Here is a 27368-nt window from a genome sequence, read left to right as displayed (position 1 = left end):
CGAGGCTCTCAGAGTGAAGCTGATTTCACAGGAGAAGCTGGTTTTGCTGCAGGAGGAGCTGAACGTCATCCAGCAGGTTTTAGCTTGATTTCAGGACGACTGCAGCAGCACCAAGAAGCTGCTCAGCAGGAAGGTTTGTTAAATCTTATCCACACTTCACAGCTGCATGAACATCTGCTAACATGAAGATGAGCTACTGATGGCTGCTGGGGTCAATAGAGTTTGTAAATATGCTGCTAAAAAGTGAGCATCAAATCTGGAACTGGAACTGCCACAGACTTCATGATTCATGTGAAGCGCTGCAGTGAAGTGAGTGACCACATTTTAAATTCCTGTAACACCAGAAGCTAGGAGGAAAAGACAGTGAATCTACCAAGTGCTGCCTGGACATATTCACTAAATGATTCTTTCTCCCAGACGGAGGAGCTCCAGGTGGTCCGGCATCAGTCTGCTCAGGAGGCTCGCAGCAGAAAGGAGCTGGACAGTTATCGAGTGCAGAGTCTGGAACAGATGAGGGCCGACATGGACGACAGAGACAGAAAGCTGAGGACGCTCAGCGAACAGCTGGACCGAGGCAGCAGGATGAACCGGCTGCAGAGGCAACGCAGCGCCAAGGAGATCCAGCAGGTCTGCACAGTAGCTTCAGCATGATTGTTTGAGGCATGCATCAACTGCACACTCCAAATGCACCTCCAGAGCCTGTACTGCATCTCCAAAATTCATCATTTCATGAGCTGCAAAAAAAAAAAAAAAAAAAAAAGGCAGATAATCCAATGTACATCATCTAGTTCCATGTATCTGATTCTGTGGCTCTAATGAGGTCTGCTACTAGTAAGTGGTGTGGAAATACAGATTCTATGGTTGGGTAAGGCCACTTTTTTAAGTTTTCCTCACACTTATTCTGATCACTGAACATGTGGATTAACCAGGCAAAAACAAAATGACACTACACTAGCAGACATCCAGGATAAATGCATGAAAAACGTATCAAATATGAGAAAAGATGTCTTCCCTGATAGACTTACCTTCACCATATCTCCACAACAGCCACCAGATGTAGCCTTTTCTTAAGGTGATTTTATTCCTCCAGCTGCACCCCTGTCACTGTTAAAAGGTCTGGTGAGCAGATAAATAACAAATACAAAAACAAGATTCAAACTGGTAAACAGTCTTAATGCAAATCTTCAGGAAGAACAAGGCTTGACAGCTTTTCTCAGTCTGTTTTAGGATTATATCGCTATACAAACATCAATAGAAAAATATGGTGGCTTTGAAACTGGTTGCAGGAAACAAGATAAAAAAAAACAAAGATGACTAGTGTTCCCTTCACTGAGAATCTACATCCCATAAATCTGTGCTCACCAAGGGAAGGAAAGGGTTTACATGCTCTCTAAAAACTTCCATCTTTGAAAGCCAAAAGGACCATGAAATGTCATTTTTTGAATGCGGCTGTTTAAAATAAATAAATAATGGAGTAAAATGCAGCCCACAAATATTCAGGAAGCCACTTTTACGCTTTTGAAAATTAAAAAAAAATAATCTAAAAGGTGTTGTTTTACTCGCCAACTTTCAAGCACCGAAAAGCCAATAAGCTCTATAAGGTCATTAAATAGCACTTTCCACAGCTTTCAGTGTCAACCAGGACAGCGTAAAAAACAATGTTTTAGGAATTTTGATGGTTAAAAAAGTGCTTTTTTTTCTTCTCCTGCTTTTGATGGTGTAAAAACTACAGTTTTAATTTAAACTGCATGCAAACAGAGGTGTTTTATGGCACTTTTGGCAATGCTCCACATGATCTTCCACAAATTGTGACACATTTTCTAGAAATTATTTAACATTTCTCACGGCTTCCTTCTCCCTTTTTCGCTTTCTATGTGTTTTTGAAAATCCACTTCGCTATAGAAAACAATAAGGAGCTAGCATAGCAGAAATTTCAAGTTTTGAAGAGGATTTGGATCATGGATAACCTCAGGACGACTGAAAATCTACACATTTTAGGCTGATGTTCACCATTTAAGTTTAGTGTGCTAACATGCTAATGTTTGCTAATTAGCTCTCAACACAAAGTAGAGATTTGACAGCTGAGGCTCATGGGAATGCCATTAGTTAAGCAGGTATGTAAATAAACATGTAAATAAATGCCAAATTTCAAAGATAATCCATCCAGACGTTTCATTTTAAGCTCCAAGTGTCGAGGACAAGATTCAGCCTCTAGGGATTCTGAATACTTTCACATGATCCACCTCGTGTGTCTAAAAACGTTAAAATGAAACGACTAAATTTTATGGTGAACAGATAAAAATCTGCCTTTTTGTGGGTCCAGGTGAAGGGTCAGCTACAACACGAGCGCAGCCTCAAACAGGAAGCCTTTCAACAAGTGGACAATCTGCAGAACCAGGTGAACGACATGGAAGCAGCTTTCTCCAGAGGCACCTCAACAACAGGTTGCAGAAAAACTTTATGATACAAAAACTGTCCTGTGAGAGTTTGTCCATTTGCTCCACATATTCTTGACATCTCACTCCTCTTTCTATCTGTTCTATTGCAGGCCAAAGCAGGACTTATTACACGCTGTCAGTCAGCAGATTGAGCACTAGAAGTCCCTCAGCAGGTACCGAACCCAACCCAGAACCACAGCGAAAATCACATCTGGCGAGCTGCTCATGCGATTCAGGAGTGAAATTAAAGCCATCAGTTTATCCAGACACACATAACTTTTTGGGAAACTCCATTACAGATTGTATTTTTACCTGGCGGCGGAGCTCAATCTCCGTTCTATTTCTGTCTCAGGTCAACAGCAGCAGCTTGGCAGCCAAACAAACTACACCACACTGCAGGACTTTACCACAGAGCCAAGGCACCGGAGAGCAGGAACAGCCAGGAGCCGCTCCAGCACAAGAATAGACAGACCGAAGGCGGTGAGCGAGACCTGCTAACATTTAAACTCATCAGAGGGAGAAGAGGGCAGCACATGCTTAAAATACACCTCCTACCGTCTCTACATCTTGATTAATCCCTAACTTATAAAACAGCAGCTGACAAAACAGCTGTTTTGCTGTTTTCGAGCCATAAGAAGCACCTCTAAATTCTGACCATATAGCATCGCTTTACTGTATATTTGACCTCAGATGCACCCAACACTTCAGATAAATATTAAGCAGAAAACCCTAAATATTCACAATAAAAATAACTAATAATTGTAAGCCACATGTAACATATTTTTCATTTTTATCCCAGTAATACAATGAGGTCAGCTTCAGTTTGTCTTTCAGGATCCGTCTCGGCTGCGTCTCCTGACTGCTGATGCGTTGCTACCAGACCTGTGAGGTAAGTTTCGTGCTGTTTTGTAAAGCAACACTGACTTGTTTAGCGAGCACGCCTGCTGTCTGACACGTCCTGAGCTTTCTGTTCTGGCTTCTGAATGCTGATTTTCAGGAGAGTGTGAAGAGAATTTCCTAAATGTGAACATCTAAGAAGCTTCTGATCATTTTCATTCAACAAGGCATTTTATTGTCCAGTAAATTCACAGTATTTCAGAGCGTGTATCGTCCTTTAAACATGCAGCATCGTAACGTTGCTTTGTACTTTATGTCAGACTCAATTATTCAGTTTTACACTGAATAATTTCTATCAGTTGAACGTTACAGCAGTGTATTGTGGCCACAATAGAAAAAGAAACTTGTTAAAAGATGTTTTTAACAATATAATGACATCCAAACTTATAACAAGAAACTTTTTTTGTGTAGCAATATCATTTATCTTTAATCTGATAACTTTTATTGTAATATCACACAGCATGGATAAATTGACTAAAATTGCTCATTTACATGATTTAATTAGGTTCTCCTTAATGCTTGGGTTAAACAGATTCTGCTGTTATTATATTGGATGATATCATGATAAGTCTTGTATCCATGGAGGATTCAGTGCCCATCCAGAGAATCAGTACAACCGGATGCATATTAAAATTCTTCTTTGTACATGCATGCTTAGCAAAATATCGTCCATCATAATCAATAAAAGCAGAATGTAGCCAAGTTTAAACCCAAACACAAAGGAAAACCTCATAAAATATTCCATTCTCTGTGTCATTATATTAAAGTTCTCATATTGGAACAAAATAAATGTTAAATGGTATAACAAAAAAGTTTCTTGTTATAAGTTTGTATATCATAATAATGAGAAAAACATGTTATTGCCATACTCCTCAATTTATGTGTTCTCTGCGAACATTTCCTGATTTAAAGTTTTATGCTAAAACTGTATAATTTGTACCATCAAACTGCAAAAAAATGATGTATTTTTCTTGTTCCAGTGTGGCAGCAGTATCCTTGAGTACAAAATAACATGGCAATATTCAATTTTATATACAGATCACCCTAAAGGTCATGGCAATCATTTTTTGATGAATACTTTCAACATTTCCTCACAATATCCTTTACATTTATCACTTAGTATTCGCTTCTAAAGGCTGATTACCGACAGAATCCAGCTGCTGGTTGGGAATCTGTCTGGATGTGAGGTCATTGTATGAAACTTTGACTGCTGCTCAACCTGTGGTGCTGCGGACGTGTCCAGCTGTTAATGTTTGAACCTGCTTCTAGGACAGATGTGTTTATTTATTCATCAGGAGTTCAGGAATGCAGCAGCTTTGGTGCAACTAAGGACAGAAATCTGTGCTACCAGAAACTGAATTTGAAAGATTTATATCTGAATTTGCATTGCTCAATTTAAGTAATTTGAATTGAAATGGTACGCCAATAAACTTGACAAATGTGTCACAGTCATACAATTGTGAATACAGAGAGAGTCTCTGCAGTCTTAGCTGTAGCATTATTATAATCACAGCTGGGATTTATTAGTTTTTTAAGGTTGTAACACTGATTACATGCAGCACTAGTGTTAGTTTTGCTGACTGAGTGTTCCATTGAAGCTGCTTTATTCCTCAACTCCTAAATAAACAAACATTTGTCAGAGGAGCTGTGCAGGTTCAGACAGCAACAGCTGGACACATCCACAACGCACAGATGGACCTACAGCAGCTGAAGTCTGGTCAGCAACCACATATCCAGACACAACTTTACATTTACAGCCAGACAGAGCAGCTGTTCTCACAGCCAGCAGCTGGATGCTGTCTGAGATTTGACTTTTAAAAGGAATGATGTGCAATAAATGCATCATATAAAGGATGACATCATCTCTGCTTTTGCCTACAGTGGTGGTGTGTTAGAACTGGACCAACAGTAATACAAAGGAGGTAGAGCAAACGTTATTCCTCAAAATATCCTTACCATGACCTTTAGGTTGCTCCATATTTATAAAACACTCATGTATTGACAAAATTTTAACAGTTTTCTCCCTCACCTTATTTCTGCAAATTCCACTGAGTACATTTCTTTAATGGGGCTGCACAGTGGCGTAGTGGTTAGCACTTTGGCCTTGCAGCAAGAAGGTCCCTGGTTCGCGTCCCGACTTTCCCGGGATCTTTCTGCATGGAGTTTGCATGTTCTCCCTGTGCATGCGTGGGTTTTCTCCGGGTACTCCGGCTTCCTCCCACAGTCCAAAAATATGCTGAGGTTAATTGATTATTCTAAATTGCCCGTAGGTGTGAATGTGAGAGTGCTTGTTTGTCTTTGTATGTAGCCCTGCGACAGACTGGTGACCTGTCTAGGGTGTCCCCTGCCTTCGCCCGAGTCAGCTGGGATAGGCTCCAGCCCTCCCCGCGACCCTAGTGAGGATTAAGCGGTGTATAGATGATGGATGGATGGACATTTCTTTAATGGTAAATGGAAAAAATGGAAAATGGTAAACATCAGATGTAAATATATAAAATGAATACTAAAGTAAGACTGAAAAATGACTTACTTTGTGTGTATAGTAGCAGCTTTATCAGTTCAGATTTATGTCCTCAGCTCTCCAGCCTACACTCAGTTCTCCTGCGGCAGCCCGGTGGTGTATAAGTAGGAGACGGTTCCTGCCTGGATCTGAAACGTTTGTCCCTGGATGTGGTGGCTGGAGATCTGCTCGCTGGTCTGGCTGATGGAGATGGGCTGGCTGCTCTGGCTGCTGATGTGAATGGCCTGACTGTGCTGTTCTCTGGTCTCCAGCTGCTGGATGGGCTGATGCATCACCTGCAGCTGCTGGACGGGACGCTGTGATATCTGAAGGGGCTGCGGAGGACCGTGGTGGGCCTGCAGATGCTCCATCGCCTCCTTACTCAGCGTGATGACGTGCATCTGCTCCGGCTGGTGTGACATCTGGCCCTGCAGCACGCCCATGGAGTGAATCTGAGGCGTCTGGTCCACCACGTCACCCTGAGCGACCAGCGCCACGTTGGGCTGGGGGAGGAGGGTGAGTCTGGAGTGGGTCGACTGCGCCGCTTCCCCGTCCGTGCCGATGAGGCTGATCTCCTGGTCCTGACCCGGCACGAAGTTGATGTTGTCCACGTCGCCCGTCACCACCAGCTGGATCTCCTGCTCGGAGCTGGACGGCAGCTGGTACTGCTGCAGCTGCAGGATGTTACGGACTTCCTCCCGCGGTGCCGCCGAGGCGTCCGCTGCATCCGACGAGGCCTCGGCTGTAGCGGCCCGCTCCTTGTTGTGGGATTTGGTGTGTGTTTTCAGATTGTCCAGGCGTGTGAATGAAAGGCTGCAGAAAGAGCAAGTGAAGGGTTTCTTCCCTGAGTGTGAGGCAACATGTCGCCGTCTAGCGCTGGGGTCTGAGAAGGACTTGTTGCAGATGTTGCAGTCATACGGCTTCTCCCCTCTGCACAAAGAGATTTTGAAGTGGTTATTAAACAATGTTTTTATATAAGCCAAGGACTCATGACTGCTGTACTTGTATTTAATACTGAACCCACATGGAATAATCTCATGGCTCTGCAGTTCAGTTAAGCATCTTTCTGTTTTTTTTCTTGATTTTTAATGCCCCGAGCTTCACTATTAGCGTAGGTCTTGGCTACAGCAGGCAGTGATTTCCACCAATAAAGCTCTAAAAATGCAGTAACTAATCACCACCATGCAGCTAACTTTAACTTTTTTCAAACATGGAATACATAACATTGTTGGATTCATCAGTCTGTTAAAGCGACGGCGTTCTGTCAACTTAGCTGGAGGTCCCTTTTCTTTTAATGCTCTTCACAGCCCCCCATGAAAGGGAAACATGTAAGATTAGACAGTACATCGTGATATATAACATATAATAATACACAAATAAACAACATTAAAACAAGTGATTTAAATGTACCTTAAAGGCTGTCAAGTGCACAGTGAATTCTGCTGTTAGATCCTGTCTCCATGTTGGGGATAATTTACAGGTAATTAATTAAAGTTACCAGCGTTGTTCCTCCACATGCATAAATAGACAGAAGCTCATAATGAACCTGATGCTGCAGATATTTAACAAACCCAACAGGAAAAACTTCTACAAACTGCTTTGAGCAACTAACTTTAGCTCCTGTTCATTTTTTAAAAAATTTTCCCTGTTAAAAATCTGTCTTCATCTATGTAAAGGCTTTATTTTTATGGACGTTTCAGTTTGTAAAAGATGTAATAACTATAGAACAAAGTGAATAAAAACTGTGTCTGATCTGATGTTTATGGTCCAACACTGGTGCTGAAATGTGGTAAAAGCTTATTAAATGTTAATTTTTATTATTAACGTTAGTGTTTCAGTTTTAAACTTGCATTGCATATACAGGTTTTATCTCTCACCTGTGTATTCTGATGTGAGTCTGCAGTGTGCTCTTGGCTGTGAAACATTTTCCACAGATCTCACACGTGAAGGGCTTCTCTCCTGTGAAAACATTATTGTCATCAGTGCAACTAGATATTGTTCAGATTATTTACGCTGTAATATTAGTGTTAATCGCTGAAAAATGCTGTTTCATTTTACCTGTATGAGTTCTCAGGTGCTTTTTCAGTTGAGCTGCGTCCATAAACTTGTGATGACACTGGGCACATTCTGGTAATGATTTACCTGGAGTTAAAATAAATAATAAAGAATACATTATTTAACCTTTCAGAGTGATTTAATTGAATTGTCTGCTCTTGCAGTGTTTTGTTTCTTACCTGTGTGAACTCTGTAATGGCTTTTAAGTTGAGTCTTCTGAGTAAAAGTCTTTCCACATTTATCACAGTTGAAGGATTTCTCTCCTAAAGAAACAAAAAATAGAAATAATTTATAGCAGAGATTGAAATACTGACAGACGAAAGACTTTGATGATTAATGGGAATAAATGTTAACACTCTGAAAATCAATATTCATTCAACAAAATAAAATCTAATATTATCAATGTAGAATAACCATTCCAGACTTCTTAAACATTATTAATTAGAGAAAGGTAATTATTAGGAAATATGTTTTCCTGCTAATGCAAATATTGCCTGGTATTTAGCTGAATGTCACAATAACACCCAAAAAAAAAACCCCAAAATAAAAATATTTTTAATATGAAATATGCAAGCAGAAAAAAAAAAAAAAAAAATAGTTATTTGGGGTGAATTTCCATAACTGATTGAGCAGGTATGACAACTTGTACCACAAACTGGTTCTCCAAATATAACAAAAAAATGTTTTTATAATAAGGGCATATTCTTCGCTTCCTTTAGAAACAGTGAACTTTTAGCTTACAGTGGGCTGACAGGTTTAAAAATTAATGTATCTCTCAAAGTATTTGATATGTCAAACAAAAATTTCATGGACATCAATTTAAATATTCTTAGTTTATGACAAAAAAAAGTATCCTGTAAATCAGAGCAAGTTCAGCAGAAAGCCACTGATGATTACCTATATATTTATAGGTTTGTAAGTAAAACTGCTGAGTCACTAATCATCAAATTAATTGCAGATCAACCAATATACAGCCTAAGTGTCAATTAAAACAAGATTTACCTATTTCCAAGTTTAACTACAATTTATAGTGGTTCAAAGACAAAGAAAATCTATGTTTTGTTGTTTGTTGTTCTAGGAAATTGAGATAATTCTGTTTTATGAGTTTGTAGGCAAATTAATCCACATTAGTGCTTGATTATAAAATATTTATGTTTTGTGTGAGAAGTTTTCAACAGTAAACTGCTGCTGACAAGTATTAATGGTGAGATTAGACATTTCTGCTATACTTGGATTAATAATACAACTTTAAAATGGTTTAAGACACTTAAAAGTTAGTGGAAGTCAAGCTAAAAAGACATTTTCCCCTCAAAATGAATTAACCATTTTGCAGCAGATTACTTACTTGAGTAAAAATAACATTACTGCACTGTAAAATTACACCAAAACAATTGAAATTCCTGCATTTCCACTCTAACTTCACTTGAAAAAGTTTGGCAACAAGATGTAGATTAGGTATAAAATGTACTCACTGTACAGAGTGGTACTACTAGAAAGGAGCAGTATAATCTAGTATTTTGTCAAAATTGAGATAATTCTAACATTTTTATGAACCTGTTTCATTCCAATAGCTGTAGGAACACTTTCCTCATTTCCCATTCATTAGTACCAAATTATGCAAAACTTTCTTGGTAGTTCTTCTTTAAAAAGCAGCTTTGTTTTGGAGATATTAGCTGGGAGCAAACAAACATGATAAACCCAGCGGTAACTTCCTACCTTCATGGAGGTTCATGTGCTCCTGCAGGGAGTGTTTGGTGGACAGAGCTTTGGAGCAGATGCTGCAGACAAACGGCTTTTCTCCAGTGTGCGTTCGCTGATGAGCCAGCAGAGTGTGTTTCTGGGTGAAACACTTCCCACAAACCAGGCACTGGAAAGGCTTCTCTCCTGGGGGAAGAAAGACGGAAAGTGAAGTGATTAGATATGAGGAATAAAACAGACATTGTTGATTTGATTTGGTTTCTCATAACAGAATCAGTCCTCTGTGATGGATGTTTATGTTTGTTAATTAAACCCTTGTCTGTCATCATAAGACATATTTACTATTTTTGAACAATCTAAAAATATTACATTAATTGTAGATATGAGTGAATTTACTTTTTTGGAAATTATCAAAAGAATGGTAAAAACTATAAATTAGAATCAGAATCAGAATGAGTTTTATTGCCATTGTTCATGAGGTTCACAAACGAGGAATTTGACTCGGTGCAATGCTGCTACATTAAACATTTAACAAATAGTAGAGATAAAAATAAAGATAAAGATAAATACTATAATAAAAGCTAACATCTACTATGATAAAAACTAACATCTAAGTACACTGTACAACAAAAAAGTGACTAAGTGAATAAAGTGACCAGTAGCAGCAGGTGGTGGGGGCCACCACGTAGTGCAAATACTGCAGTGCAAAAACAGTGGTAATTGTTGATGAGTCGGTGTTGAGCTGCTGAACATAGGCACATGTGTGTGTGAGGTAGAGTCATCTAGTGTTCATCAGTCTGATGGCAGAGGGGAAGAAGCTGTTCATGTAGCGGGAGGTTCTGGTCCGGATGGACCTTAGTCTCCTGCCTGAGGGGAGGAGGGTGAACAGTCTGTGTCCAGGGTGAGAGGGGTCGGCAATGATCCGACCTGCACGCCTCCGGGTCCTCGAGACGTACAGATCCTGCATAGATGGAAGTCTGCAGCCGATCACCTTCTCAGCAGTGCGCACAATGCGCTGCAGCCTGAATCTGTCCCTGACGGTGGCTCCAGCGTACCACACAGTGATGGAGGAGGTGAGGTGAGGATGGACTCGATTAATTAAGACCAATTTGTGATAAAATTCCCCTTTAATCTCTTGTACATACCTTATATTATATCTCACATAAGTCAATTCACAGTTTATACAACATCTTTGAAACAGACTAGACCCAAAATGCTTCTAATAGAAAACTAAGATTGTTAAAAAATTATCGGACAAATTTAAGACTACAATATTATTATACGTAAATATACCTGAAATACTTAAATATTAAGTATGTGATCCTACAGTCTTATATATTATATAAATATACTTGACTAATTTAAATATTAAGGCTATGTATCTGCATGATTAAATATTATATAAATAAAATATACCTGCATAATTTAAATATCAAACCTATGATCACACATTATCATCTAGTATATAAATATACATGACGTATTAATATATTACGTGTATGATCCTGCAATATTATATACAATATAAATATACCTGACTAACTTAAATAATAAGCTTATGATCCCACAATATCATATATTATATAAATATCCTTTACTAACTTAAATGTTAAGGCTGTAATCCAACAGTATTTATAGAAATATACCTGACAAATTAAAATATCAAGATTATGATCCTGCAGTATCATACAATGTACATATACCTGATTGATTTAAATATAAATGCTATAATCTAACAGTATTGTATGGAAATATACTTGACTAATTTAAATATTAAGACAACAATGCTACATTATTATACATTATATGAATATATCTAACTGAAATATTAAAGTTATGATCCTACAGTATTATTTATTATAGAAAAATACCTGGGTAATTTAAAAATTAAAGCTATGATCATCCAGTATCACATATTATATAAATATACTTGACAAACTAAAATATTAGGGTCATGATCCTTCAATAATGTTTATTACTAACTAAATTAAATATAAAAATACCCGAAAAAAGCTCCTTCACTATTATTTATCATATAAATATATCGGACTAATTTAAATATTAATATTATGATCCTATTGTATCAAATATTATGCAAATATTCCTGGCTAATTTAAATATTAAGGCTAGGATGTTACATTATTTTATATAAATATAATTGTCTAATTTAAATATTACACCTGTAATTATTCAGCATCATCTACTATATAAATATACCAGATTAATTTAAATATCAAGCAACATTCCTACAGTATCATATATTATAAATATACCTGATTATTTTAAATACTAAGCAACATTCCTACAGTATTATATAATAAATAAATATACTTCACTGACTTAAATATTAAGACTTGCATCCCACAGTATTATATATTATGTAAATATACCTGAACAATTTGAATATTAAGGTTCTGATGCGATACTATCATACATTATGTAATATATTTGACAAACATAAATATTATATAAAGATTAGCCATAGTATTTTATATAAATACTACTAATTTTATTTAAATATATCTAATTAACTGAAATATTAAGGTCATAATTCTGCGCTATGTTAATATACCCAATTAATTTAAATATTAAGGTGATACTACAGTATTATATAATAAGTACATACTGCACATTGGACTAACTTAAATACTAAGGCTGTGATGCTATAGTATCATACAGTATATTATATAAACATACTTGACTAACTAAAATCATGGTCCTACAACATTATTTATTACACAAGTGTATGTGACTGAGGATTACCTGTGTGAGACCTTTGGTGAATCTTCAGGAACAGGGGGTTTTTGAACACTTTTCCACAGTCCTCACATCGTGCCTCAGTGTTGGGGTATTTCCTCTTTCTGCCCCTCTTTCCAGGCTCTTTACTTCCTGCTGCGTCGCTGCCCACCTTGAAGCCCTCGTATTTAACCGGTGGCCTGACTCTGCGTTTGCTCTGGCGGCTCCGATGTGCTCTGGGGTCGTAATCTGCATCATCTTTAGGTTGGGACTCCACATCATCTCCAGCCTGAACGTCCTCTGAGCTCTCACATGGTGCAACTTTACTTTCCTGCTCTGTTCCAGGAGCACCTATGCTCTTCTTCGGTCGCCCTCTTTTGCTTTTCATCAGATCTGCTGCCTCAGCTTTGTCTGCTTTAACGTTGTCACCATTGACCTCTGCTGCAGAGCGTGTGAGCTCAGTGAGGACTTTGACGAGGTCGCTGACCTCCATGAGGTGAGCCGTGGCCAGGAGCTGCTCGGTGGCGGCCTCCTCCACGGAAACCTGAGCGCTGTAGATGAACTCCAGCACCGCAGCAAACATCTTGGCCGCCATGCCGTCCAGCCGGTAGGTGGACTGACAGATCTGATCTTCTGCCGTCAACATGAGGGAGAAGTACTCGCTGCTCGCTGCCAGCAGGGCTTTGTGTGCCTTGAAGTGCACGTCCTCCACGACCAGAGTGATGTCGCACAGCAGCTCCCTTCTCCTGAGCTTGTCGAATTTGCTCAGGATGCTCTGTTTGTGTGAATCTGAACGAAAAGCCACGAGAGAGGAGGCTGGAGTCGATGCTTTCTGAGACATCTTCCTCTCCAAAACAACCACATCTGTACCTGAAAGTAATAAAAAAAAAAAAGAATCTGTCAAAACAAGACAACAGTGCAGGAGCCTCATTTAAAGCAGCAGAGGTACAGTGTTTGCTTGAATTTTACCAACTTTATCCAAGTAACTTTGCTTTTCCTGCCTACTCGGTGCTACAATTCTACTTTTTCATTTAGCAGATGCTTTTATCCGAAGCAACCTACATGTGAGAGCAGACACAAATGATCAAGGGCAAGTAACTATATTTATTTATCAATCTACCCTGTTATTTTCGTAATGAATTAGTCTGTTAAAATGGTACAAAAAAAACCTGCTGAAATAAAGCTCTGTCAAAAGTATATACAGTGGGTACGGAAAGTATTCAGACCCCTTTAAATTTTTCACTCTGTTTCATTGCAGCCATTTGCTAAAATCAAAAAAGTTCATTTTATTTCTCATTAATGTACACTCAGCACCCTATCTTGACAGAAAAAAACAGAAATGCAGAAATTTTTGCAAATTTATTAAAAAAGAAAAACTGAAATATCACACAGTCATAAGTATTCAGACCCTTTGCTCAGTATTGAGTAGAAGCACCCTTTTGAGCTAGTACAGCCATGAGTCTTCTTGGGAATGATGCAACAAGTTTTTCACACCTGGATTTGGGGATCCTCTGCCATTCTTCCTTGCAGATCCTCTCCAGTTCTGTCAGGTTGGATGGTGAACGTTGGTGGACAGCCATTTTCAGATCTCTCCAGAGATGCTCAATTGGGTTTAGGTCAGGGCTCTGGCTGGGCCAGTTAAGAATGGTCACAGAGTTGTTCCGAAGCCACTCCTTTGTTATTTTAGCTGTGTGCTTAGGGTCATTGTCTTGTTGGAAGGTGAACCTTCAGCCCAGTCTGAGGTCCAGAGCACTCTGGAAGAGGTTTTCTTCCAGGATATCTCTGTACTTGACCACATTCATCTTTCCTTCAATTGCAACCAGTCGTCCTGTCCCTGCAGCTGAAAAACACTCCCATAGCATGATGCTGCCACCACCATGTTTCACTGTTGGGATGGTATTGGGCAGGTGATGAGCAGTGCCTGGTTTTCTCCACACATACCGCTTAGAATTAACGCCAAAAAGTTCAATCTTGGCCTCATCAGACCAGAGAATCTTATTTCTCATAGTCTGGGAGTCCTTCATGTATTTTTTGGCAAACTCTATGCAGGCTTTCATATGTCTTGCACTGAGGAGAGGCTTCCGTCGGGCCACTCTGCCATAAAGGCCCGACTGGTGGAGGGCTGCAGTGATAGTTGACTTTGTGGAACTTTCTCCCATCTCCCTGCTGCATCTCTGGAGCTCAGCCACGGTGATCTTTGGGTTCTTCTTTACCTCTCTCACCAAGGCTCTTCTCCCACGATTGCTCAGTTTGGCTGGACGGCCAGGTCTAGGAAGAGTTCTGGTCCTCCCAAACTTCTTCCATTTAAGGATTATGGAGGCCACTGTGCTCTTAGGAACCTTGAGTGCTGCAGAAATTCTTTTGTAACCTTGGCCAGATCTGTGCCTTGCCACAATTCTGTCTCTGAGCTCCTTGGGCAGTTCCTTCGACCTCATGATTCTCATTTGCTCTGACATGCACTGTGAGCTGTAAGGTCTTATATAGACAGGTGTGTGCCTTTCCTAATCAAGTCCAATCAGTTTAGTTAAACACAGCTGGACTCCAATGAAGAAGTAGAACCATCTCAAGGAGGATCAGAAGAAATGGACCGCAGGTGAGTTAAATATGAGTGTCACAGTAAAGGGTCTGAATACTTATGACCGTGTGATATTTCAGTTTTTCTTTTTTAATAAATTTGCAAAAATTTCTACATTTCTGTTTTTTTCTGTCAAGATAGGGTGCTGAGTGTACATTAATGAGAAATAAAATGAACTTTTTTGATTTTAGCAAATGGCTGCAATGAAACAAAGAGTGAAAAATTTAAAGGGGTCTGAATACTTTCTGTACCCACTGTATATTTTCAGAATGGTGATTTTGCCCAATTTTGACCCTAAGATGAGGGCTGAAACATACAATTATTTGATTATTCTTTGATTATTTTTCACTTTGGTCTATAAAATGTCAGAAAATAATTTTAAAAAGTAGATTAGTGTTTCCAAAGCCCAAGATTATTTCCTCAAATGTCCTGTTTTGTCCACGACCCTAGAGGAGTAAACAAAATATTCACATTTAAGAATGTGGATCTATAGCATTTTGACTTTTTTCTTACAAAAGAACTCAATATTTGATTATCACAATAATCACAATAGTTGATGACTGATTTAAGAGTTGAAAACTACTTGATTAATCATTGCAGCTCTCCTTTAAACACTCATATTTCACCTTTTTGCTTGAAAAATGACTGAAAAGATTAATCAAATATAAATATAGTGGCACAATAATTTTCTTTTTGATGAATAATCAATAGTAGTTCAAAGAGGGCCTGCTGTGGACACAAGATCTTTAATTTCAGGATTTTCAGGACCCAGAATAAATTCTTATTTTCAGTGTAGATCAACCAGTAGTTTAATAGTGGAAAGATAGTTCTGTTAACTTTTTACTATATGATCAGACAACTCATCTATCAATATTGTTGATCATCTAATATCAGTGACTTCTCTAAATAAATGCTGCATTTTTAAAAAATATTTTGTATCACTGTAATACGAATATCCTTCATTTTCAGACTGCTTTTCACAAAGGTTATTAGTATAACTGTGCTGGATGTTTTCACTTTTTTCTGACAATTTATAGACCAAAAATGACTCAATAATCAAAAACACACTTAAAGACAAGAACATTGCGTCCATTGCAGTACAAGGGGATGTTTTTCAAATGCTCATCACATCAGCCCAACATTTAAATATGAATGATTAGAAAATGGAAAATGACTTTAAAAAACTGACATTGTTTGATGTTTGGTGTTTCTAACCGACAAACAATTCATCATCAAAACTGTAAACTAACGGACGCGACCTTCTTAACCCAATTATATCTTCTAAAATAACTCAGAGCTCCGTTTTCTACAAGTATTTTGCAGTGTTTACCGTCTTCATACAAACTTTTCAGACTTGTTTGGCGTCAGAAATGTTTGCAGCTGCATTCTGGCCACTTAGCAAACGAGCTAATAGTCTCAGACCAAACAATGTAGCCGCTGCTAGCTTGAAACCAGCCAAAACCGGCACGTACAGCGAGGACTGCGACTGAAATAACGCTTTCGACGCGCTAAATCTTAATTCTATTTCAGTTTGTAACCGAATACAAGCGGCTGCGAGCGCACAAACTGCGGTGTAATTCAAATAGTGAGCTTTTAGGACCTTACCTTCGTCTCTCCCGCTGGACGGAGAATGTGAACTAGTTATCGCGAGAGGTGAGGTTATTGGCGAGATTCTCGCACAGCTGATCTACACATGCGGTGAACGGATCTCAGCGCTGCTCTGCGGATTGACTCGTCGTTTGTAGATCATCAGTAAACCTGCTACTGCATGAAAACGGCGTTAAACGATGGTTGCTGTTTGTTTGGATCTTTTTTTAAAAAAGAATATTTAGAAAAAACTCAGAGGATATTATTTACGCAAACGTGTCATTTTTAAAACATTTTTTTTTAAACCCGGCGTGGTCTATCCTTTTAAATAAGTGTTATATTTCATAAGACTTTCTTCAGGACCTGCACGTCCCCGCTACACTGCAGAAAATAAACATGTATGGGTGACCGTCTTCTGTGCAGTGCATGGAGGAAATAACGGTTATTATTGCAGGTAGGTGAAGGAATTTACCATGACCGCTTTATTATATCACACTGTTAGCGGGAAACCTTCAAAAAAATTGTGTTTTAGTGCGATTATGTTATGTACAGTTCCTGCCATGGTCACAGTCGCTGTTCGCTCATTTTAACCTCATAATTGCACCGCTTTCAAGTTATTTCGAAGCAGCAATTAATATAAAATGTTTGACATTGTGTTTTAGGTATAATAATGGGATACCACTATTTCTTTTTTTTCCATTTTATATCAGACAGATTGCAGGCGAGCAGTGTGCCTTGGAATTGAACCTAATTTTTGAGGATTTACAGCTATGATTATGGGCAAAAGTGTGTTTGTGACAAAAATGTTTGACATAAACTAAGCAAGACCAGAGTTTACAGTTTTTTGCTGCCAACTGCAGTGACACCTGCTTTATCCTATAAATCAATAATACTAATTTCATTTTTTGCAACAATTTTTTTCCTAGTAATTTGGGCCAGCAAGGCCTTCTCTGCTGCCATCAGAATCACTGACTTACGTTTTAATATTTTCCCATTAATCTTTTAACATCTTTGCAAACTGTGGTGATTCCAGCAATGTATGTTTACAGTTAAATCACAACTTAAACTTTGTTGTAAAAGTGTTAATAGCAGTTTTTTTAAGCCACAATGGCTGACGGAGGAGAAGATGGGTCATTCCAGAATTGGAGCACATCTGGGCTTCAAAAATTTTGAAAACTAAACCCGCTTTCTACCTTTTCTCAGGAGTAGAAACTACATATTTAGCTAATTGTTACTGCTGACCAAGAAGACAAACTTACTGATGAAAAAAAGTCAAGAAAGAAGTAAAAAGAATTAGTCTTATCCTGATAATATGCATAACAGGGTTGCATGAGGTAGAGTGAGACATTCAGTCAAGGCTGACAATGTTATGAAAATATGAAAAATAGAAGAGAGGACATAGCTTTGCTCTACCCGTTCTTTTAAAAAAAACTGATGATGTTAATTCCAGCATATCATGTGATTCATAGTTTTCGTCTTCTTCTTCTACCAGCTAAAAAGGTTATGCTAACATTGTTGTTGTGGGACACACGTTCCATGAATAGTAATTATAATTTAAAATATTATGTTGAATTAAAAAAATGTTCCCACAATTACAAGAGACATCAATGAAAAAAATTATACCAAAAAAAAGAAGATTTAAATTTCATTTCAATTGCTTTATTTGAAATTCAATTTGGTCATCAGTGGAACGAGAAAAATGGCATTTTAGGGGGAACTCCAGATTTATTTGGTATTTCAAAAATATTTTCAAACATTATTTTATCCTATTTTTTTTCTTTTTTTTTAGATTTAAGTAAATTCACACAATAACTGCATCTTTCAGTATTTCGTCAGAATTAGAATCAGCTTTAATGGCCAAGTACGTACACAGCATACAAGGAATTCAGTTTAGGCTGTTGGTGTCACCCTAGGAATATAGAAAGAGAATAATAATAATAATAATAATAATAATAAAAAAAACTATAGAAAGAAGAACAGGGGAAAAATGTATTTAAAAATAAATATAACACAATATATACACATAATTGCAAGCTAGAAAGGAATATATAAACACGGTAGTGCAAAATGATAGATAGATAGATAGATAGATAGATAGATAGATAGATAGATAGATAGATAGATAGATAGATAGATAGATAGATAGATAGATAGATAGATATTATTGTCTGTCAAATGGCAACAGAAATTCTTCTTTGACAGGCTCCAACAATAAAATACAACACATAAAAACACACTGAAAACACAAGTTCGCAAAGTAGATGTCTAAAAGAAATGTTAAACTTTGCTACATGATAATACAGTGCAAAAAGCAAGCAAGCAAAGTTTATTTATATAGCACTTTTCACAGAAATGGATTCACAAAGTGCTTCACAGTAAAATCAATCAGCAAATAGATAACAAGGAGTGACACAACCATGTGCACAAACACAGAAAACATGCAAACAAGTTGTCACAACAACACCACCTAGCTAAAAGCTTGACTGAACAGCCGCGTCTTCAGCTGCCTTTTAAAGGACTCAGCAGAATCTGAAGTGCACAGAGACAGTGGCAAAGCATTCCATAGCCTAGGGGTCACTACTTGAAAGGCTCGATCCCCTCTGGTTTTAAAACGGGTATGGGAAATGACCAACAAACCTTGGCCTGAGGATCTCAGACAACGTTTTGGGTTGTAGCATTTTAAAATATCAGAAATATAGGCTGGAGTTTGACCATTCAGAGCTCTAAAAGTTATAACTAAAATTTTAAAATGAATAATAAAATGAACTGGGAGCCAGTGAAGTTCTTTTAAAATGAAGTGATCTCTTTTTTAGTGCGGGTTAAGAGCCTTGCAGCAGAGTTCTGAACAGCCTGTAAAGCGATGAAGTTCTTTCTGGCTCAAACAAGTAAAAAGGCTGTTACAGTAATCTAAGCGTGAAGAAATGAAGGCGTGAATGATCATTTCAAGCTCCACTTTAGATACCAGAGCTCTCAGCTTAGAAATATTCCTTAGCTGGAAAAAGCAGTTTCTAATTAATTTTTTTGTATGCTGCTCCAGAGACAAAGCAGAGTCAAAGACAACACCCAGATTTCTAAGACTTGACTGGATGGACGAGCCTAAGGTGCCTAAGTGATGCCTAATCAAGGGGATCCTATTTTCTGGAGCAACAATTAGTGTCTCCGTCTTATCTAAGTTCAATTGAAGAAAGTTTCCAGTTAACCACTGATTTATGCTGGTCAAACAGCTGGTTAAGGAAGACAGTTTGTGCAACTCAGTATCCTTAAAGGAGCAGTAGAACTGGTTGTCATCTGCATACAGATGGTAAGAAATATCCTTAAACTGACTAATTAACTTCCCAAGAGGGAGAATATACAATACAAACAAAATTGGTCCTAAAACCGAGCCCTGTGGTACCCCGCATGTCAGGCGTGCCCTTTCAGAGAGAATCTGATTAGCAAGGACACTAAAGCTTCTGTCAGAGAGGTAAGATGAAAACCATTTTATGACAGAACCAGACAACCCTACCTGTTCAAGTCTATTAATTATTATGTTATGATCAACAGTATCAAAGCAGATGACAGGTCCGATAAAACCAGAACCATGTATTTACCAGAGTCAGCTGCCATCATAATGTCACTGGCGACTCTGATCAAGGCCTTTTCAGAGGAATGATTTCTGTCAAGAACATTAAATTTTTCTAAAAACGCAATGAGATTCTTTGCTATCACTTTTTTCATTATCTTAGACAGGAATGGAAGTTTGGAAATAGGCCTGTAGTTTAGAGGTTGTGAGGGGTCTAGATTCGGCTTTTTAAGTACTGGTTCAACAACCACATGTTTAAAAAAGCTGGGAAACACACAAGTTGAAAGTGAAACATTTATCGTTTTCACAATTGTGGGGCCAATAGTGTTAAAAACTGTTTTAAACAGCTTTGTGGGGAGAACATCAGCAGGAGATGAGGAGGGTTTCATTTTCTGTAGCAGAGCAGTGATATCCTGTAGGGTCACAGGGCTAAACGATGGCCACTTACAAGACAAATATATACCAAAGTCAGAAATTAAAGAGGACAGTGGAAAAAATATTCTCTCTAATGTTTCTGAACTTGTCACCAAAAAAACTGAAGGAATTCATTACTGTCTGCTTGACAATACACAGGAAGTTTGGGAAGAACAGGTGAAACAAGAGAGGTAATCATGTCAAATAGGATTCTAGGGCTTTTCTTATTTGAAGAGATAATTTGTGAGAAGTACTGGGTCCTGGCAGTTCTCAGCATTTCATTTAAAGAGGTTCTGAGTTCCTTTAGGTGGAGTCTGTGGACCTCAAGCTGTGTTGACTTCCACAGCCGTTCAGCCTGTCGACAGTTTCTCCTAAAAGTGCGGATAGAGTCATTTACCCAAGGTTGAGGTACATTTACTGGTGCAAAGCTGGATTTCACTGGTGCCACTCTGTCTAAAATAGCTGTACAGTGACTATTGAAAGTTTGGGTAAAAACGTCAGGGTTGTTAATTCCCATCAGTACCTGTGGAGCAAACAAGGCTGAGAAGCCATCTGCAACTTCCTGATTAATAATCCTCCTTTGAGTTTCCAGTTTCACAGGGGGAGAAACTGCAGGGAAGTTAATGTTAAAAAGCACACATCTATGGTCACTGACGTGGAAGTCCTTCACACACACGTTCCCAACATTTAGGCCAAGTGAGAAGACAGAGACATGCTGAGTAAAGTTAAAGGAGTCAGTGATGGATAAAAAGTCAACAGTGGAGTTACATGTGACATCATCAATGTGAATGCTAAAATCCCCAATGATTAAAACCCTCTCCAGTTTAATAATAGATGATAAGAACTCTTTAAAATCAGTAAAAAAAAATAAGACGTTGCTGCTACGTGCTGCAGGTTGATGTTAACAGGGTCGGTGTCCGAGTTGGTACTGGTGCTGAAGCTGGTGCAGGAGAGGAGCCGCTGCTGGTGGTGGAGAGGAGGCAGGGGAGCTGGGGGCTCCATGACGGAGGTGGAGCAGGCTTCGCACTTCGAGAGGGATTCTTGAACAGAAATAAACATTCACCCTAAGTACACGAAAAATATGACATTGTAATTTGTGGAAAAAAAATAAACCTTTAAGACCACCAGCTTAGTTCGTCATGCTGACTGATGTATTAGCTTCTGAGAGCTATACGTTAGAAACAGCAGCACGGAATACAAGCAGAGCACGGAGTTAGCGCTGATGGCTAAGTAGCTAGCTTATTGTCTGCTACAGGAGACAACAACGTTACTTTCTAAATATACTTGTTTGCTTAAAAGAAGCTTGCCACCAATGGGATAAATGATGTAAAAGTTTCTTGAAGTCACAAAACACTCACCGTCCTCGAACGTCTCCAATAATGCAGCAGCTGAGTCTCCCTCCTGTTGCTGGCGGTGCGGTGCCATTAAATAGCGTTCATTAAACCTCTTCCAACACCTCCTGGTTGACCCACGCCGGCCGCTGTGGTCCTTGGTGAACCAATAGTCATTTTTGAGCTTTTTCAGCTTCTCCCTACACTGCTTCTGTCCTCTTTATATACAGTCTACTGTGTATGTGAGCGGCCATCCGCTCAGAGACCTCCTGATAAACTTTCTCCGTCCAGCTCCCTCTGTATTCTTTGGTCCGCCACCATAGACAGAAAAGTCTCGACCTCTTCATTCACCCACGGTACAGGTCTGGCTGTCATATTAAAATTATGAAGAACAGAGAGTTCCGTGAAGGGCAATGCACACCGTCGCTGTTTAGTTTTTTTTAAATGCCGGTTTTGTTTTCGTGCTGGAGTCGCTCTCGTGTGTCGTCACTCCCTGTCCAATCAGTGGCCTGCACTCCTGTCCAATCAGTGGCCTGCACTATGTAGACGTCACATCTCGGCTCAATTCATCTCGCTTGGAACCTCAGCCGAGAAGGTACGGAAAATTGTGCCTGATACCGTGCACTAATCCATATGGAAACGCTCGCAAACAAAGACGAGCCGAGTCGCACCGCTCCGAGTAGGTGCTTGTGGAATCGCGGCTATAGTTCCAGGGAACTGTTGAAGATCCTGGTGAAGATTGGAGCCAGCTGGTCAGCACAGGAGGGTGACACTCTTCAATCATTCCATCTGGGCCTGATGCTTTCCTGGTGTGATGGGGGTTGTTGGTGTGTTTGTTGGGTGGGTGAGGGGTGTGAATTTGTACCTTTCAAACCTACAGTAGAAGGTATTTAGGTTGTTGGCCAGGTCTGTGTTTGCTTCGGCGGGGGGGGGGGGGTCTTTTTGTTCAGACATAGAATGATTAGATAGATGATGATTCCCTTTCTTGACAGTGTCGACGTAAGTTCTCGCTTTCATCAGAAGCGTCTCACGGACAGCGTGTGACATGTCAGCTACAAGATTTTGACAGCCGGCATTTGCGACACGCCCGGTAAAGCTGCCAGATTCACCGATTTGCAGATTAGTAGTGATGGTGAAATCGAAGCTTTATGAAGCAATGAACCACTTTGACACAACTGCTTCAAGAATTACACACTGCTTCGAAGCATTTGACACAACCAGAAGAGTGACATCTGCTGGCTCTGTGTCAGAACTGCATCTAAGTGGAAAAAAATGAAAAAGCCTGTTTTAAAACGGTATATATGTTTGTTTGCATACATGTATGTGTTTATATATATATATATATATATATATATATATATATATATATATATATATATATATATATATATATATATATTTTAATTTTTTTTTTCTTTTTTTTTTTAAATGTGTGTATAGATATACATACATGTGGTGTGTATAGAGGTACTGGGGGACAGGAAAGTGCTTGTGCTACTTTGTGTGGGACTCTAGTATCATGTGATGTGGAAGTGAATGGTAGTGCTTCTGCAACTTTGTCATTGTGGCAGTATAAATGGAGTGTAAACCAGGCAGTGCATGGTTTCTGTCTGTTTCTTTTGTGGCTGACTACCTCTCCAGCTTTGGAGAAGAGCCACTCACATGCAATGTTCCCTGTAATTTCTCATGAGTCTGAGCAAACACACAAACTCCCTGAGCGTCCCTTGGACCACTGTGAGCAACATCAGACGTGTGCACTGTGGTCACACCAGCATCACATCCATTCAAGTTACATGGTTCATTAAAAGAATCAAATTACAGTATTTACATTTCTGTTAAAACACTTTGTCAACAGGAGCCAGTTGAAGGCTGCAGTGATTTTAGTGACACTACAACGTATAAGAGTGAAGTTATTGAATATTTGTCTCTCTTTACTGTTGCAGCGGTTTTGCAAATTGCAGACGGACCCTGTTCACTCCATAGACACCAATGTTATTCCTGTAGCTTGAAAGACAGCTACTCTTGATAAAACTGGGCTTGTAGCACATTGTCTGCCTTGCAACAATGGGAAAGAGGCACCGTTTATGTTTTGACAACCTATATCTAATTAGTTATTGATGCTGGAAGCCCGAATCTGTGAATATCTTTCCAACTTTACTGAACTTGGGGCCACTACCACCTAAGGAGTGATATATTTAATTTTGAAAAAAAGCATTTAGCCATACTTAAAGCTTTAAGTGCTTTATTAACACAGAACTAAAAATTTTGTATTGTTTTATTATCACAGGTTCTGTCTGAAAAGAGGTGGCATCATTTTAAACAGTGAAATCAAACTAATAAAATGTAATGACCAACCAGTGAGCAATACTGGATTCTGCAAAAACAAACAACTTTTAAAAAAAATCTAAATCTTATCTTAACACAGTTAATGTATTAACTTATTTTTGTGTGTATGCATGTATTTATTGATTTATTTAGTACTGTTAACATATTAGAGTTCTGAGTGAATTTTTCTTAAGATAGGCAAAGGCCATTTATTGATTACATATAGGCTATTAAATGTTTATTAAAAACTAAAAAGCATTAAAAAAAAAAAAACAACTTAGGCATTTATTGAGTCACTAAAATACTGTAGAGTACAGACCACATCAGCATGATTATAAGCATCCTCTGGTAAATTAACAACCAGATACTGATGTCTCTCACCATATGGACTTCAGGAGATGACTGGGGGATGATAAACTGTGACCTACTGGTTGGGTTCTCTCTGTTCTCATGTTTCTTACATGTTTTTCCCCTGACAGCCGGGTCCTAATGTTTTTTGAGCAACACACCATACTATGACGTTTTTACAATGATGGTTCTACTATGGAACCAGTTTGACATGTTCAGGTGTTCTTTGTGTGAAAACTCAGAGATTTCAGGTATCAGAAGGTGGTTTTCAACTTTCTTTATTAACTTTCTGCTTCAACTTTAAACTAAATGTCCTTCACTAACCCAGCCCTCTGGACTTCCAGTAAGCTGTGTTCCTATTGGCTGTCCAGGTGGCTGCTTGGTGTTATCAGGAACACCTGAGCAGCTGTCCAGGTGGCTGCTTGGTGTTATCAGGAACACCTGAGCAGCTCAGTGTCTTCCTGCTTTATTTAGCTGCAGTCAAACATTTCCTCTGCTTCTCTGCACCACTGAACTGGGTTTGGCTCCATTGCTTCAGTTTGTTCTTTAGGCTTTGGCTTGCAGCTTCCAGCAGTAAAATCGTCTTTAATGTGTTTCTTGGTGTGTTTTAGGGTTTTGTACTGGATAGTTGTCTTGGTAAATGTGGTTCTTTAGCCACAGTTAGCACATGGTGCTAATGTGTGCAGTGATTAGTGGATTTGCTCCAGCTGAGTTGTGTCTTTATCTTGGCTGTAGTGAGTCTTTAGAGGTTTTTGGTCAGACACATTCTGTATTCCTGTTTGTGAAGCAACGTTGGTTGTCCAGAAGGTAGGAGTTCCTGTCCTGATTCTCTGTTCTCAGAGGTTCTCTGGTAGGCTGCAGGAGACTTTAGCGTTTGGGTTGTGCTAGTTTGGTTTTTGTATGGTTTCATTTGGATGACTATCTTGAGGCCCCTCCATGTGGTTTAGTGAGGTTTTCTGGAACAGTTCTACAAAGCAACCTGTAGCAGAAGAGACTTTGAGAGTTTTTAGGAAGTTCTGGAGACCAGACTTTAGAGCAGCAGAAACATTTGTCAGCAGTTTGAGCAGGAGAAGGTGAGCTTCAGAGTAGAAATGAGATGGAAACCTTCTTGACCCGTGTGGTGAGGTCCTGTACCAAGAGTTTGAGCAGGTTGTGAAGAGTCTGTAGTTCTTTGGTCTGAAAGCACAAGAAGAGTCGACTCATTAAAGGAGAAAACGGGAGATATTGTTGGTTCTTCTGTCGTTTTGCAGTTTCCTTAGACTGAATATCAAGTTTATATATTAAATGATTTACCATGTGAGCCCAAGAGGACTTCAATAAACTCCCTCCATCCCCTGGACACAATAGATTTTATTACCATGTTAAATCTTTTTTTTTTTGGTTTGTTTTTGAGTTTTACTCATAGTTTTAGCATATTTTTTTTTCTCTTTGCTTGTTTAGTTTTGTAATCTGTGTGAAAGGTGCTAAACAAATAAAGCTGAGTTGATAAACTGAATAACTGACTAACTCATGATTGTGACAACAGAAGTATTTTCATTGTGATTTAAGAGTTTGTTTCATTTTTAAGGTTGGGGTTAAAATCTTGACAGAAAATAAAGAGTAAAGAAATAAACTACAGTAAAAAAAGTAATTAAATCAAAGGAAGAAAGACATTTAATATAATCTTTTAAAAAGAAAATTAAACATTAAATACAATTAAGTTATATTAGACAAAATATTTAATTAGATAATTAAATGGAAGATACAAAGCATGTCATTATGAAATTAAACAAAAATTTTTAAACAAAAATATTAAACATTAAAGATGAAATATTTTAGATAATTAAACATTTAAAAAATACAATTAAACAAGAATATTACATATTTAGAAAAATACAAAACATTTAATTAGATTATTAAACCTTTAAAAGTCAAAACGTTTAATTAAAAAATTAAATGTTTAATTCGAAAATTAAATCTTAAAGACAATAGAACTTTAAATTGGAATTAAACAGAAAATACAATGAAGCATTAAAAAGAAAATTAAACATTAAAAGGTGGTAAAACATTTAAAAAGAAAAACCTTAAAGATTTAATGGAAAAATTAAACATTGGGAAAGAAAAGGAAATTTTTCAAAGAAGCCGATAAAACATTTGAAAAAACAACAACTAAACATTAAAAAGACAAAACATTGCGAAATCAGATCAGACATTAGAACAGAATAAAAGGTGAGAAAAGAGCAAAACTAAACATTTAAGAAGAATCAAACTAAAGATAAAACCTTTGAAAGGGCACCAGTTAAACTTTAGAAGATCAAATTAAACAGAAGAAACAATAAAATGATCAAAAAGAGCAAATACAGATAAAGGCCTTAAAGTGTTTTCTAGTCTGAAATGAAAACATCAAGTTGTTTCTTCAAACATTTCCTCTTTCTATGTTCTTGGTTTGATTGTGGACAGATTTACTAAGAACTCATTTCAGAAAACTGCTTTCCAGATAAAGTCTACTAGTCGTTGAAGGCATCGATCAAACTAATGTTACCTTCTGATCTCCACAAACTTTACTGTTCAGTGAAAAGAATCAAAGTTTGTTGAGGATTTCTAAAAAACCCACAGGTGAAGGTCTGAAAAGAACTCAGATTGATGGTCTAAATGTGAAATCAAGACTCATGCTCACAAGTTTTAAGGCTTCTGTTAACCATAAAGTTCAAACTAACAGAGAAGTACTGGGAAACTTTTAAAACTTCAGTCCTCAGACTGTCTGAAGGTTCAAAGTAACAGAGAACTACAGAGAAACTTTGAAGATTTCAGTCCTTGGACTGTCTGAAAGTTCAATCTAACAGAGAACTACTGTGGGACTTAGAAAATTTCAGCCCTCAGACTGTGTGAAAGCTCAGGTCCTGAGGACTTGGGAGGTCTGGAG

At 38.2% G+C, this 27368-nt stretch overlaps 1 protein-coding gene across 3 annotated transcripts; it reads right to left on the bottom strand.

Annotated features, from left to right (window-relative positions):
• Positions 1-508: 508 nt before the first annotated feature.
• zbtb24 (zinc finger and BTB domain containing 24) lies at positions 509-16561 on the bottom strand. 3 transcript variants are annotated; one of them, XM_055006212.1, is made up of 9 exons: positions 16505-16561; positions 12352-13194; positions 9607-9774; positions 8070-8153; positions 7894-7977; positions 7713-7794; positions 5866-6765; positions 1026-1116; positions 509-734 (listed from the first exon to the last, which is right to left on the bottom strand). In XM_055006212.1, the coding sequence occupies exons 2-7, from the start codon at positions 13163-13165 to the stop codon at positions 5928-5930; spliced, it is 2070 nt and encodes a 689-aa protein (XP_054862187.1). In that variant the 5' UTR covers positions 13166-13194; positions 16505-16561; the 3' UTR covers positions 509-734; positions 1026-1116; positions 5866-5927. The 3 variants fall into 3 exon arrangements, with proteins under 3 accessions (XP_054862187.1, XP_054862186.1, XP_054862185.1); XM_055006211.1 differs by lacking the exons at positions 509-734; positions 1026-1116 and adding an exon at positions 5592-5728; XM_055006210.1 differs by lacking the exons at positions 509-734; positions 1026-1116 and adding an exon at positions 5636-5774.
• Between the last annotated feature and the right edge of the window lie 10807 nt (positions 16562-27368).

This window comes from Amphiprion ocellaris, chromosome 20 (assembly GCF_022539595.1).
Source record: "Amphiprion ocellaris isolate individual 3 ecotype Okinawa chromosome 20, ASM2253959v1, whole genome shotgun sequence".
Lineage (NCBI taxonomy): Eukaryota > Metazoa > Chordata > Actinopteri > Pomacentridae > Amphiprion > Amphiprion ocellaris.
The sequence above is the reverse complement of the archived record's forward strand: the minus strand, read 5'-3'. Positions and strand labels throughout refer to the sequence as shown.